At 38.8% G+C, this 16,154-nt stretch overlaps 1 protein-coding gene across 2 annotated transcripts in view; it reads right to left on the bottom strand.

Annotated features, from left to right (window-relative positions):
* Window positions 1–16,154, bottom strand: part of UNC80 (unc-80 homolog, NALCN channel complex subunit) — a 189,901-nt gene that overhangs the window by 17,300 nt on the left and 156,447 nt on the right. For both annotated transcript variants that reach the window (XM_006921411.1, XM_006921412.1), the window contains exons 51-58: window positions 12,508–12,708; window positions 10,215–10,338; window positions 9,139–9,264; window positions 7,779–7,902; window positions 6,844–7,050; window positions 3,962–4,146; window positions 3,211–3,376; window positions 1,680–1,859 (exon numbers count right to left, since the gene is read on the bottom strand). In XM_006921411.1, coding sequence (XP_006921473.1) covers window positions 1,680–1,859; window positions 3,211–3,376; window positions 3,962–4,146; window positions 6,844–7,050; window positions 7,779–7,902; window positions 9,139–9,264; window positions 10,215–10,338; window positions 12,508–12,708 — 1,313 coding nt within the window. The remainder of the gene's footprint in view (window positions 1–1,679; window positions 1,860–3,210; window positions 3,377–3,961; window positions 4,147–6,843; window positions 7,051–7,778; window positions 7,903–9,138; window positions 9,265–10,214; window positions 10,339–12,507; window positions 12,709–16,154) is intronic.

Genomic DNA, 16,154 nt, shown 5'->3' with positions numbered 1-16,154 from the left:
GTAGGTTGTATCATTTCCCATCATCGAAAAAAAGAAAAGACTACTTCAAGCATTAAAGAAAAATTGATATTACTTTAAGTTCTGAACTATAACTAGACTTAATGAATATTTCAAACTGCTGATCCTTGTCGCTCTCATTTTTTTCCTTGATCAAAATAATTCAGACAAAGACAAATATGTGATTTCACTTATATGTGGAAAATCTGAAAAACAAATGAACAAAAAGGAAACAAATTCATAGATATAGAGAACATTTTGATGGTTGCCAGATGGGAGGGCATTAGTGGGAATGGGTGACAAAGGGGAAGGGACTGAGATGTACAAAGGGCCAGTTATCAAAACAGTCACAGAGATGTCAAGTACAGCGTAAGAAATATAATCAATAATATTGTAATAACTATGTATGGTGTCAGATGGGTACTCAACTTATCAGGGTGATCACTTTGTAAGTTATATAAATGTCTAATCACTATATTGTACACCTGAAACTAATATAACATTGTATGTTAACTGTAATTGAAAAAAATAAAAAAATATATTTTTCAAAATTTTCCTAATTACAATTTTAGGAGTATTTCCATGAGCAATGACTAGGGTGATTTAGAAACAAGTATGTCTATTGGTTGGGTGCAGGATAATATGATTATCACTTTGTTATCTGATTGACCCTAAAACTAAATGTGGAAACAATACTGGTAAGTGTTTTGACAAAGCGTTTTTTTTTTCCTTTTCCTCTCCTACACATCCAACTGTAGTAGGGTATTAAATACTTTCATTCATCTTAGTTCATTAAAATTCTAACCTCAATTCTCATTTCCTCTACTTAATTTAGTTCAGAATGGGACTTTTTGTTGTTGTTTGGTATGGAGGGGCTCTCAGTGAAGATCTAGATTTTGTTTTCATTCTTAAGGCATTGATAGCACACTTTGTTATAAATGTTATATCAGAGTGTCTTTCAAATACTTGGAAAATAATCAATGTAACTTTGAGAAACCATTAAATAACAGTGGTATTTAGTGGAACCTTTCACCTTTACTTTTTAAAATCTACTCCTATTAAGCTCTCTCATTTTATAACACCAAATCTGAAGCATATGCATTAGAAGCTCCTGGGCTGTCTCAGTCACTGGGGACACTCTTAACTCAAATTTTGATTGTATTCTCTCAAGATAGCCTGCTGGTTCATCTTCTAGATAGCATAGCTGATGTCTTTTCTGAGTTCTGAGCATAAGCATTGCTCACTTTTTCTTGCCCAATGGGGTCATGTAAGTGCTAGTCAACCCTTTAAGCAAGATGGTTAGGAGAAAGGGGAATAAATGCTTCCCTTAGTTACTTAAGCACAATTTAAATGATAGTGGAAAAGGTTAAATATGTAAGCTCAAAGAAAACCTAGGGGTCACTAAAGATTTACTTTTAGCTTGAATTCCTTCCAAATGACCAAGGATATCAAGGGATTTATAGAAGAACAGGAAGAAGGAATCATGGAATCTATCACAATTCCATTTTAAATCCCCCCCCCTTTTTTTTTTTTTTGGTAAAAATGACCAGGGATCAGAACTGAAAAGGCTGGAAAGGCTTCTAGAAATCCTTCCTAAGCCCCATTTTTATGGCCAAGCTGTGTCACACATGACCCTCCCCTACCACCCTCCCCCACCTTCCAGATTCTGTGGGGTGACCTACTTTCCTCATCTTCCTCATCAGTCCGACTCAGGGTGTCCTGTGAAGCCTGCTGGGAGGGCTCACTGTCCTGTTCCCAGACTGTGCCAGTGCCCGTGTTGGAGCGGGACATGGTGGCCAGGCTCAGGCGGTAAGCAGAGGTGGAGGTGCCCACGGTACTGATGGATGTCTTCCCTTGGTAGGCTAGGGGAGTTGAGAGACCAAAGGAAATCCATATGAGGATCTTGAAAGAAAACAAGTGTTTGCTCTTCCCTGACCACTTGTATTTTTAAAGAAAAGTCAGTTAAATGGTGTGTCCCAGAATGATCTTTAAGACAAAGTAGCAAATGTAAGTGAGAATGTTTAAAAAAAAATTGGCCATTGATATAAACTGAATAATTTCCTTGTGGGATGACGTCTCACAATGTAAGATGCTTTGACGTTGCTTCCTCTCTCATTGCTTTTCAATTTCATTTTCCGAGGCTGGTAGAATGCAAATTTATTTTGTCATGAATTGTAGCTTCCAACTTGGCAGATTTTACTGAGAAATATATATTACCTGACATAAGTATATAGAAGTAATAAATACATTGTCTGGTAGGAACCTCACAATCAAAATCAGAATACATAACCAAAACGGTGCTCTCATTCTCCCTTTCTGGAAATGCAATTTATAAAATACTTACTAGATTTTATGTCATATTATTTTCTTATAAAGTAGAATATTTGAATAGCTCTGTGGAAATTTCACCAAGATTGTACTTGTCAAATAGTTTGTCTTTAATACATTGCAAGCAGCAATAAAAGAAAGAAAAAAAAACAGCCACACATTTACTTATGGGTAATGGCTGCCCTCTAATGGCAGATGATGATTTATTTTCCTTCCTCAGTAATTTGCTGTTAACATAATTGTAAAAAGTAAACAGTGCATTCCCAAAGAAAATCTTTTTAATAATGTAAAGAAAGTACTCCCAATCTGCCAGTTCTGATTCAATCCTTTCTCCCTCTAATCTGTGAAGTTAAAGGCTTTATAATAAAGACCTGATTTTAAGTCCTCTCACTGTAATGTGTGTAAGTTACTTATCCTCTTTTGAGTCTGTTTCCTCGTTCTATAAGTGGACCTTCAGTTATGCACCTTGCAGGTATTTGTGTGGATTAAATGGAATGACAGCTATGAAATCATCTACCATATAATAGGTGCTCAGTGGTGAGTGCAAGTCTCCCTTCTCCTTTTCAAAAAGGAAATAAAAGCGAGAATTTAAAATACTTTTTTTCCAGTTAAATATTCAAGAAACGGTTTAACTGCAGAAATGAAGATTGTAAAAAAAAAAAAAAAAAAAAAAAAAATTTAGAAAAGGAGTAAAATTAAACTCAGATGAGAGTCCCTTGATCTGTTTTGTCATCCACAATGATTGCCTGGTCAAATTTACCAGTGTACCGAAATGGCTAATGAGAACATGGCTTTAAAAAGTGGGGCTGACCTGGACAGAAGCATTCTCTGTGGATTGTGAATGCCATTAGTCAGACAAATTCGAAAAAGCCCATGCGAGCTCACCTGACCCACTGTGAACTGCTTCCTTCAGAATTTTCAATTCGCTGTTGAACTCAGCAATGAGGGAGCTCTTACACAGAGGGCGCGGGATGAAGCGCCGCTCCAGCTGGTCGGCGATGTGTTGCCGGGCAGAAAGCTCTTCGTGATTCTCTGCTGGTTGGGCCAGAAGCTGAAAGGAAGGTATAGATTCTCAGGTCCTCAATCCTCCCATCTGTAAAGCGGACTAATTATTGTCCTTATTTCCTAGTTGGTTGTGAAGATTATACCAGGTAACGCATATGAAGTTTTCAGAACAGTGCTTTGCATTACTTCCCCAGGAAATCAGGGCATGAAAAGAATAAAAGGCGGATGAATACCGAGGGTCTCAGAGAAAAAAACATGCTTCAACTATCCTGTCTTTTTCATGTTTATTTAAAATCAGATCTCAGTGATGCCACTGAAAAAAGAACATTCTCTAGATCATCCCATTGGGTCAATCTTTTTTTTTTTTTTTTTTTTTGCGGGGGGGAGAGGGAAGGGTGAGGGGTTAGTGTGGAGAAGGCAAAGTTCATAGACTGTGCAGGCACTTCTAACATGAAATTTTATTCTCTGGGATACATTTTTGAGCTGTTTCTTCATCAAGCATGGTGTTAACAGGTCCTACTAACGAGCCTTAGTACGTCCCATGAGAACTGCTGCCATAATCCTGCCTTAATCTGGGGAGCAGCAGCACGTTCATGGGGCTCATCACTCCTAGGAGAAGCAGACAGCATACCTTGCACTGGATGAAAGGGCGTAAGAGCACGAAGATGGGTATTCGGGTCCGCACAATGAAGTCAAGGAAGTCCCACAGGGCCAGGCCCCCCACCTTCCGCAGAGCCATTTCCTTCACCTGGAGGCTCAGCCAGTACCACTGGCTTCCAAGCTGCCTCTCAAAGCAGACGAGAATCACCTTCAGCGCTTCACACCAGGAAGAGACAAGAGTGAGCCTGCAGACTTGTGCTTGGGAAGAAACCTGCCCACGCCCAGCTGCCCACACCCACAGCCCTTTATGCATCAGAACATTTTCTAAATTTCTAAACTCTCCCCATTTCCAAAAACTTACATGTCCTCCTGAGCGAGAGTATTCTGACATCAAGAAAAAAATTTGTATGGTAAAACAAGTTTCAATTCTGATTAGGAGAACACAAATATCTTTCTTAGGGACATTAAACTGCTACTTTGGAAAATACAGAGCAAATCAGTTCTTAGATATATTTTGCTTTCCTCAAGTTTTATCATAGCGGCTTTATGGAAATACCAGTATATCGCTCACATCCTAACCTAAAACATGGGTTTTTAAAAATCTTGTTTTTCTTTTAAGCATAGAAATAAACTCGTGTTATTAAAAGTAAAATCAAACCAAGCAGATATGCACAGTTAAAACAAAAGTCCTTCTTCCCAGCTCCCTTTAGGACCCCACCCTAAACTGCTCCCCAAATGTAATCCCTTCCCTTCCATGCCCATAATGCATATCACGTCTATTGCTAAACCCGGTTACATTTCTTTTACAGTATATTTTGGCAGCCCTGTCACAATCTACGTGTTTTGTTGTTGCTGTTGTTGTTGTTTTCCAGGAAGCAGATTTCCCAGTGTGTCAGGGCAAACCTGAATATTGTAAAGATTGGTGGGAGCTTCCTCTGCCACCCCAGCTCTCCCCACAGAGTCTACCATGGGGCAGTCAAGGGAATCTGGGTCTTCTCGATCGTGTCTTGAGGCCTATCTCAGCAACTAAAAGACATGCGGAAATCCAACTCCCTAAACCCTTCAAGAGTCACACACTCCTTTACCCTCTATTTAGGGCATTTCCTGGGGGCAAACCATGCCATATAACGTAGAGATATTGTAAGATGCTTCTTTATTCATCTCCCTCCTCAAAATCTCACTTTTCACAGCAATCGCTTATCTCTATTTCTCTCCCTCAGTTAAAACAAATGAGCAAAAGGATCTCTTCTTTCTCTACCCTGATCCTGGTGATATTTCTACTGTTATGTGCTTGTTAGCCTTCTCCGAGTTTCTGCCCTCCCTCCATCAGCCAAACACACAAACAGGACAGCAAAGGGTTCAATAACAGAGACTCTGGGACTAGATGGCTTGGATTCGAAATTTGGCTCTGCCACTTATTAACTGTATGGCTTTAGGTAAGTTACCTTAGTCAAGTTAGGCTCTTCGCTCCTAAAATGAGAACATTTACTTCTTAGAGTTGTTATAAGGGTTCCATGTGATAATAATGTAAAGTATAGAAAACACTGCTTAGTGCACAGTAATGCTCAAAATAAATGTAAAAACAAATTTAACATAGAGGTCCAGTAGCTTGGCTGAGTGACCGAAGGATCCACTTTCATTAGAAAGACAGAAAGTGGAGAGAAATGAAAGTAGTTACGTGTTAAGTGTTTCCTCCCATCCTTGTCTTACACATGAAGCCCTCTTTCTCCATCGTCCTCTGTGCAATCCCAAACCTCATGCACGGCTTTGTCCCAGAGTCTAAATTTTATTTAAACCCTATATTCTCGTGCCTCTGATAACCAAGCCCCACGTGTGTAGGTCCTGTCGGTGCACATGTACCTATTTTTTTTCTTTTTCATTCTCATTGTCAATCAAATCATGTTCAAATACATCCCTTTATAATGCAGTCCAAATACCTCACACACTCCAAACTCCAAGGACCTGTTTTTACCAGTGCACATGTGTTCATCTGATACTCCCACCAAGATTTGTGCTAATGAATTGAAAAATGTCAAGCAAAATTTTCTCAGCTTCCTCCTTTTGAGATTTTCTGCTGCCATGCTCCTTATTCCAAATGCTGTGGCAAGAGTGGTCTTTCTCCGCCTGACTTAGTTCTGTCAGGGCCAAGGAGAGGCTTTCACGTGTTCCACGGGTCAGGGCCAAGTTAAAGGGAGGGATAGAGGAATGAGAAAATAGGAGTGGAAGGGGTAAGGGAACGGGCAAGGCTATGGGAGAACAAGTCGACTGGCCTTGCTAGAGTGAAGATCGAGATGGAAACTTAAGATGATATCGTAAGGGAAGAAAAATAGCTAGTAGAGGGCCTAATATACTAGAAGGCCACCATGTCTTGCTGCACAGGATGTGGACTGCCTAACTCTAGGGGTTCCATTCACATGGATGACAGACCAATGAGCCCCACTGAGTTTTGCAATGCAGTTTCCTTGTACATTAGACTGAATCCAGATCTGATAATAGCTACCGATAATCTCTTTAGTGATCTCATACTTAGTCAGCAAGGAGGAACTCTTACTGTAGATGCCTTCCTTATAAAAACATCCAAGTAATTTAGGCATCACAGTATGAATGTACTTTGTTTGGGGGCATATGTTTACTGAAAGAAACCAGACTCTTTTGCAAGAGTGATGCTTCTTACTTGCCCAAGTAGCTTCTTTAAATGCTTTCTTGACTGAGGTCTTTTAAAATATTTTTTTGAGTCCAAGTAGAATATAACTAAATAAGTACATACGTATGTACATATATATATATATACACACATATATACATATACATACATACATATACATATACACATATACTTAGGGAGAGAGAGAGGAAGAAGGGGAGAGGGGAGAGGGGAGAGGGGAGAGGGAGAGGGAGAGAGAGAGTACTCACCCAAGTATGCTGCTTGGCTGGTGGACTCTGCCAGGCCTTCCCTGCGCAAGTCTTTCCCTGCATCCCCTGGGGTGGAGCAGTGGGCAGGAGAGCTCTCTAACATAAAGTTCTTGCTCCTGGAGGTGCTGATGATCCTTGGAGGCAGAAGCACGTTAATGACCGTCTGCAGCAGCAGTTGCACTTCAGGCTGCTCCAGCCAGGGGCTATCTGAGGGGCAGAGTTCCCAAGAGGGAAGTGGAAAGAAAAGCAAGTCACGAGGTAGACCTTTCACATCAGACACAGAAAAATTTAGCTCTCTTTCCGATTCCAAACCAGGACACCCAGGTATTTCTCCACCAAGTACAGCTTCTCCCACAGACAGTAACAGTATTCCTGTTACTGTTTTCTCCACAGTCTGCACCCAAGGGCTTGTGTTCTTGGCCAAGTCTCCCGCTTACCATTTCAATCTCCTTTCTTTTTTCTGCCCAAATACTCATAATGTACTGTCTTTACATTTGACATAAAATTTTCCTAAAAGAGAAATCCCCCAAAAAGGAAGAGTAATGAAAATACATTGGAATTTAATGGTAGTGGCAGGATTTATGCTAACCCCAGTGGCGGTAGGTTATAAAGTCCATTCACCTGTCAATTCACAACGAATTGTACTTCAGTCAATACCATTTGTAAATTGAACAACAGTCTCCTGAGTTTTGCTGTGCTGAAATGATTTTAAACAGAACGTATCTTCTACGAAGTGGAGCAGAGAAACTTTTGACTCAGGATAGCTAAACTGAAAAGAAAGAAAAAAAATATCTATTTCCTAAGGTAACCCTGTTTAAACCACTCAGATCGACTTCAGTGATGGCCTTGTTGAGAAAAGGAAAGAGAAATAAACACCTGGCATTTAACGAAATACAACAACAATGATAAATTTCCTTTAGTTAAATTAATCAGACCTTTGCTTCCAGATCCTACTGTGAGCACAAATGGGATGAGTAGATTTAAAAGCATCCCCTCCCTTCGCTCTTGATTGGTGAATGGGGAGATCACATGGCTTAAAGGGAAATCTTCTTTTAAAGCCTGTGCAGCAATAATAGAAAAAAAGATTAATCGATCCCCCACACTACTCAGGATGTTTGTTTTAACACAGCGTGACGAAGACGGTGATTCCCTGCTGGCTGCTCCTGTAAACTATGTCGTTCAATTGTCGTCTGTGCAGCATGCAAGATTCACTTAAAATTGATACTTTACCATTTGCTTGACATAATTGAGGGCTATATACCTAAAAAAACAGTAATGTTTTGAATATTAAATGAAAAATTACGGTCTGGTACCAAAACAACCACATTTCCCCATTCATTTTCTCCATGGGTTCACCAATAAATATTTTAGAGACAGAAGAAAAGGAAGAAAATGAGAACTTGCCATCTGTTCCATTTGGGAGTTATTTAAAAGTCCTCTGACCCCTACATACGGCCTTCTCCAAGCCAGAAAGCAAGAGTCAATACAGGAAGAAATGATCTCTGTACACAGGTTATTAAAATGCATCACTTTAGAGATGTCATTATCTCTCTTCTGCATGGTAGCCACAGTTCTTGCTTAATTTCGTTTCTATCACCTACCCATTCTTTGGATGATGGACCACCAAGCATGGTTGTCAGAAAATGGATGGGTCAGTTATCCATTTATATCGGTGTTATACTTCCCATTGGTCACAGAGCTTTCTGATGATGCACCACATGCTAAAATTAGGTGATACGCAGAAATAGGCAGGGGAATTGGCATTCTGTACTTTTTGCTATGGGAAGGATTATTTTAATTTTAAGAAATAAAATAACTGGGAGAATAAAAAAAAGCACCCACAATATTCAACCCACGATCATTAAAGAAAATTAAAATATTCAAAGTCTAGTAATAATATTTGAAAAGAATTTTATATGGCAATTCTTTCTGCAAATAATTTAAAACCAGACTTTGAATATTGCTGTCTCTTTCAATTAATGATTGTGAGCTGATTATCTGTGAACCGTTATTTTCCTAAGGTATCTGTACACATTTTAAATGACGGAAGTGGTTTGCAAGGTTGTGGCAGGACTAAATGACTCTGCTGTTGTTGAGATCTCAAGAAGAATTACAGAAGCACAACTTAGGGCCAAGCTCAGGGCTGAAGCTCCAAACCTGTAAAAGTTTGGAGATGTTTACACTTTTGATTCACAGATTTTGCCCAGCCTTTGCAGAAAACAAAAAGAGAACACCGTGATCTGGTGCCTCAACCAGCAACTTAATGAGCGTGACAAACAGGTAAGGCAGTCACACCTGTATCTGCAATGCTACAAGCCGGACAACAGCTGTGCTGAAGGGCAGAGGTGGTGAGAGATAAGGGCTGAGATGAAGAAGGGGTAATCCATCAGCAACACTGGAAGGTCCTACCACTCCCATCACCTGAAATACAAACAGAGCACATGACCAGCCTTGACTATTGCAATTTCATGCAACCATAGTAAGGGAGTTTCATTTCATAATAATAGCAATAATAATAATAATAATAATAATTTGAAGGTTGGGCATGTTACTTTCAATCTATTCTCATTGCCTTCTTCTGAAGGCATGTAATGTCTGGAGTCAGATCGAATATTACACTGGATTCAGCCAAGGTTTTGTAGAATGTCGTTTATAGCTAACTATGTAAATAATGAGAGATGAATCAGAAACTATTCTAATCAGGAGACCGGACATACTTACTTGTGGATTCAAAGAGATGCAGTCAACATTCTTTGATGGAGCAAATACAACAATGATGATGGCAACAGCTCTATTTGCGCTAGGCATTCCAGCTACAGATTTATTGCTCAACTAGTTAAGCAGCACATCCTGTTCAATGAAATGCTCTAACATGGTTTCTACATCGTACAAAACCTTGTTGGGACCAGACTCTAGATATTACATATTATAAAAAGTTTTTTTTCTTCGCATAAATCCTAGACTTGCCAACTCAACTCAAAAGTGTTATTTTGCATTAATAAAAAAAAAAAATCCTCTTTGCATTTTAAACTCCCCCGCCCCAGGCTACCTTAACTTCTAGCCAATTGTGTCGTCTCCGCCACCCCACTCTCCAACTGGCAGCCCTCAACTCTCAGCGCAACTTGAGGTGAATTGTCAAAGTAGTGTGTGGGAAGCAGCACACCAAGATCCCATCTGCGTTGGGATGGGCCCCTGTATCTCCCCACACACCACCTTGAAATGTACCTCCCTATTTTCAGTGTCACCTGAGCCGTCTGTTTTCATAGGTAGGTAGGGGCACAAAGTGGTTGACCTGTAAATCTTCAATTCAGAGAAGTCAATAGCAGAGTTAAATTATGCAAATTTTATAAGATTGCCACTTGGCTACTCACCAGATTGACACAGACATTGATCAGTGACCTAAGGTGAGGCAGGAAGGATATGATTGGCTGCCTCTGAAGTGTCAAACAAACCCCTTCAATCAAATTGCTGGCAGGCTCCCACTCAACCTGTCGCCTGGAATACAATATAGGAGCCATTAGCAGCTTGGCTCCCTTCTGGAGAGTCTGAAACAAGTGAACGAGACAGTGATTCTGACGCCATCTAAGACAGGATGGGAGTCTCAGACAACAAAGTGCTTCACACGGGATGAAGTTTACCCATGTTGTTCCAAAAGTACAGAGCACACTGGGAAAGCAAGAAGATACTGAAAACGAGGCAGAGGCACTCCTACCCCACTCGACTAATGAGACAAAATCTATTGAAGAAAAAACAGAGATGAATGGGTTGCATTTTAAGTTCCCTGGTTTTAACTATGAAAGAGGATATAAGACTACCATTTTAGAAAACCCATCAAGTGGGTAATTACTCCCAACAGAATTAATCTCACCCCAGGCTGCATTTCTGAAATCTATTTTTCAGACTGCAGTTGATCTCATCAGCTTTTACACCAGACTACAACTAATTGGATTTGTATGACAACTCCTGCCAAAAATACCACTTTAGAATAAAATACTCTTAAAGTGTTCTTTCTTGGCCTCCTAAGAAATGATATTTTTTGGCTACTTTCTTTGGTACTGTAAAAGGTGGTATACATAACCAAATTAGATAAACATAGGATTTTCTGTAATAAAAGTCAGTCCAGCCTGCAATTGTCTTAGAACCGAAACTAACAGATTGGGCTTTACAGATAGCTACATTATTTCCAAATTTTACCCTGCAAACAATTTCTAAGCTTGTATTTGCTACCAGAATAAAATGTCGGCAGTGACAAAAGGGAAATGTTCATAAATGGGTATATATTGACATCCCTGATATCTAAGTAACCCATAGGTCAGGTTTAGTCAACATTTCTCTTGTTAAATTGAGATCACCCGAAGAAATTAAATCCAAGGTAATGCCAAATTCACAGCATGCAGCACAAGAAAATTGCCTACAACCTACTAAGTCTATGCATTAATCCACTTTCAGGAAGCATGAAATCTACTTTTAGGAAGCATGATATTCTTTATAACGGGCTTCATTATATGACAAATGAGTCAGCCTATGGAGATGTTTAACATCTTACAGATACGAAGTTATTTAAGAAAAATAATTTATTTAGACACACTCTTGGAAACATTATAAGACTTTGGCCATTTGCCAATAGGCGCAAATGTTCCATTGGGATCACTAAAGAACATAGGAGTGCTTTAAGTACGAGTATTTTCATGCCACTAAAAAAAAAAAATAACCTTGAAATAATATATATGCATTCATCATTATAATATAAAAGAATATAGGAACAGACTCTCAATTATTAGAATGAAGTCTTTCAATTTCTTTTTTATAAATTCAGCAACTCCTGATGGCTGCATAAATGAAGAGCATAGGCTAAATTCTGGGAAAGTTCAGCCAAATTGAACACTAAGTGCTACAAATTCTTGGGACAAGAGTTACATTGATTTGGGGTTTAGTTAAAAGAATAGAAAATGCTCTCACTAACCCAAACTTGAAATTTCCAAGTTAGTGGGTTTATTAGCATCTATCTGTGGAACTCCACAAATGCTACACATGGCTACAAGTTTTCAAACTGGGCTCAGATGTCCAGGTGGACTGGTTCAGAGGCATCTGCTCATAGGAAGGCTACCAAACGGATATTTCAGGCCACTGAATGGAGTTTAGGTGGTAAAAATGTTCATTTAGTACCACCCGAATGAGGTGAAAAGGTGAAAATTAAACATTTGTTATCAATCCTGGAAACTTTTAACTGCTGCTTAGCTGATTATTGAAAAATTGGCATTTCTTTAAACCGGTACCTAAAATACTACTGTTAAATACAGTATTTCTTGAATATCAAGTTAATTTTACTTCTTTTCTTAGTTGTTTTCTTCATAAGGCCTATCCTGCCTTACTTCAAAAGGAACTGAAGGATAGACATCAAATTCCATATGTGTCAGATAAGGAACATAATAGCTGAGAAATAGATTTTTCAAGATAAATACATATTTTTACAGAATATGTTATAGACTTTGCTACTTATGCACTCATATATTTGATTTGCTATCCACATGTATCAACAGAAAACTTTCAAGCAGCAGAAAACTTTCATTTAACTCTAGATTTATCCACCACCTTAAAAAAATGACAAACTCTAACTTAGAGGCTCGCGACACCAACAGGCTTGCAAAATGCAACCCTCCTCACCTCAGAGTAGGCATCTTATGAATTTTGTTGAACATTCTATCCAATCTCTTTAAAATGAGGATAAGGGCTGGCCTCACTGCCTCAGCTGTCCAGTCGGTAATAGGCAGCATCTCCATGATGTAGCGTCGAAGCCCACGGCTCTCCATTGTCTGTGTGTCGTACGGTGCCAGCTTCAGAAGCGAGTGTGCGATTTCTGCCAATCTAAGATTAGTTTTTGTTTGTTTTTAAGAATTAGCTTAGAAATCACAGTGAAAAATTCCCAACACAGCACCATGCTAATCAGGCTCCTTCCAACACACCGACTCCCTGAACTAAGAACATTCTGGCGCATTACTCATAATTTTTAAATAAACTTAAAAAAAAATCAAGATAAATTAAGGCCCATAAATTTCAATTGGTTGATATGTTTCTTGAGTCTTTTTAGTTTGTAGGTTCCCTCTCTTCTGTTTGTTTGTTTTTTTTTTTGACATCTGTAATTTATTTGTTAAATAAATTAGCTATTTGTCCTGTAGCATTTCCTATACTCTGGATTTTTCTGATTAAATCTCCATAGTTTCATTTAATCTATTCCACTACCCCCATATTTAATTCAATTGGTAGTTAGATCAAGGGGCTAGATCAGATCAGGTTTTGATTTTCTGGCAAGTGTACTTCACAGATGATGTATACTTTAATCAGGAGGTAATGATTCCTAGTTGTCATTCTTTTTATGACATCGGCTGCCACTAGTGAACATTACACAGATGCATTAATTCATTAAAAGTAGTACAATGGTAATATTGTTTCATTCCTCTTCTCATGTATTAACTACAGCATTTTGATAAGGAGAAATTTCCTTTTGATTACTCCAAGAGAGACAGGATAAATGTTAGAAAGGATCTACAGTTTAAGAGCTCCCCAGGAGCTCTGACAGGCACTCTGGTTTAGGAATCACAGCCAAGGCATTGCATCTCTAACACTCAAATTGCTCTACAATTGCCCCATCTGTCTAGCACCACAGATGGAGAACTCACTACTTCACAAGGCACCTCATCCTATCTTTGGAGGTCCACACTGTAAGAAGCTCTCTTCATATTAGGTCCCCAAATTCCCTCATTTTCTTTCAGCTACACTTAATCTGGGAGCATGGATTCAACCCATCTTTTCCATGGCAACCCTTCATTATCAAGAAATAGTTATTGTCTCTTCCTTCTTATTTATTTTCTGACTGAACATTCACACTATCCTTCTGGAAATTGTATGTGAATGTGCATATTTTAAAGAAATCATTTAAAAAACAGCCTATTCATTCTCCTGTTTATCACTTTCTCACAAATGTGCCATGTAGAAAATAATTCTTTACTTTCTAGGTTGTGTGTGTGTGACAGATAAGTATATACCTATTTGCACATATTTCTTTTCCCTTATTATTTTATAGATGACATTGAGAGATTATTAATCATTTTGAGTTTGAAAATAATATTTAAGAGCTGAATTTGAGTCACTTTATGAGTTATTACCTGAATTCCCTAAACTCCGGTTGTGTTATAAAATAAATTTGCTTTGAGCATAAAACCAAAAATTTCCTTTAATACAGTCTTTGTTGTAGTATCACATGAATAACCTCTTGGTAAAACACATTCTTATAATCCTTTCTAATGAGAACACAAAACATATTCCCATTAAGAGGGGGAGGGAGAAATAAGGAGAGAGAGAGTTAGAGAGAAGTGGGGACAGGAGGAGAAGGAGAGGCAGAGAGAGAGTTGGGGGAGAGAGGGGAAATGGCGAAGAGAGGGAGAATATTCACACATCTTACTGTCCTGCTGTCCTGCTGCTTGGTAACTCTGGGTTGGGCAAATGAGGCAATAAATTCCCGTAGGGCAGAGACTATCTAATCAGGAATATTTTCCTTGAGAGCCTTGCAGTCAACCATATATTTTGCAAATACAGGAGTACAGATCACCTCACTACTGCTTCTTGGCTCTTTGGCTCTAATCAAACATTTCTCGAAAATATCTCTTCTACTTTTGATATCATCACATTCCTTTTTTAAAAATCAACCCTTTCTCTCCTTGAGTGATACTATTCATTCTTACGACTTTCAATACCACCTACATGCCCACAGTTCCAAAATTTATATGTTTAGCTCTGACTTCTACATACATCCAAATGGATATTTAATTTATAAAAGTAAGCCTTAATTATATCCATTGATTGGTGTAAGGTCAAAACATATGGATCTGCCCCTATTCAGAAAAACAGAATATCTGTTTGGCCAGAGATCATGGCAGGTTTATTTTTATCAAAAGCTTATTATGAGAAATTGCATTAATAAACGACATTTAGTCTAACTATCCCTGGCAGTAAAAATTCTGCCTACCCTCTGATAGCTCCTGGCCGTCAAATAACTGTGCTCTTGAATGACATTATCCTGGCTCCAGACAGGTTGCTCTTGGCTGAATTGCATAATGAAGTTTTGGCAAATTTGAGTACTGACGGGTATCCAGCCACACGAAACTGGCATTTTTACACTGTGGGATGTTGTTGAGGATGGCTTTCATTTCATCCCACCATTCTTTCTTTTTAACAAACACCAAACCAGGAGACATTTCTTGTTCTTCGTATTTTTTTAAAAAGTAATGTTTTATCAAATACCTAGTTGTTTTTATCTTACCGACATGATGATTTTTTAATTGATCATTTCTTCTTCATTGCTTGATAACTCAGAAGGTAAGAGTCAAATTTATGGTTCATGAAGAGCATCTAATATGACCAAGTCATACAGATTTCCTGTGCTAATCTTATCATAAACACGAATATCTACCTGATAATTTTTCACATTGTTTTGACTAATTTGTACATTCTATCCCTTTGTATCATGTAATTTTCTAAATTGCCTCGAGTACTTTGTAAAATGATAAATACATAAATACCCATGTGATATATAGTACTTGCAAAACTGAATTACCGTTATTTACTATAAATGTGTGTGCCTCTTGGATTGGATTATGATTATGTTGAGAATCAGGATGTTATTTTACATTCCTAATGTCTAGCTTGGTATGTGGATCATTCTCATTATCATTGGTATCTACTGTTACTCTGTGAACTCAGTGCCAGCACCAAGCTAAATAAATCATTGAACTACAGCTCATTTAACCTTTAATAGGGTTTGGCCTCTAGAGGGAGCTCCAGGCCTATCTGACTCACCATTTCCCCACCCTCCACAAACCTTAAGAAGTGTAGATGCAGACGGTCAAGTTACTAACCCATAATCATAATCTCTCTTCCTCGCCCCTCTCTCTCTCTCCCTCATCCATCTTTCTCCCTCATTCATCTTTCAGGAATCTTTTCTCCTGTCTCCCACAAAATGGCCATCAGTAGCAGTGAGTGACTCTGGGAATGTGATGTTGCTCTGTTCACAGAATTACTTAGGTTGGCTAGCTAGCTACCATTAGTGGGAAAAGAGGGGGGATGGACTGAATGCAGCACTGGGTTGCTATGGCAATGGGATCTTAACACTGGAAAGTTTCCTTCTTTTTCCCAATGTAGGAGCTGAAATTCTCAGTGTGAAGTAAGCTCTTCCCTATTATTGCACAGCGGGGAATGTGAACAAGTGTGAAGCTCCGGAGTTCTGGGTGTGTCGGCAACTCAGAAAATGTGAAATT

The sequence above is a fragment of the Pteropus alecto genome, unplaced genomic scaffold (genome assembly GCF_000325575.1).
Source record: "Pteropus alecto unplaced genomic scaffold, ASM32557v1 scaffold3, whole genome shotgun sequence".
Lineage (NCBI taxonomy): Eukaryota > Metazoa > Chordata > Mammalia > Chiroptera > Pteropodidae > Pteropus > Pteropus alecto.
The sequence above is the reverse complement of the archived record's forward strand: the minus strand, read 5'-3'. Positions and strand labels throughout refer to the sequence as shown.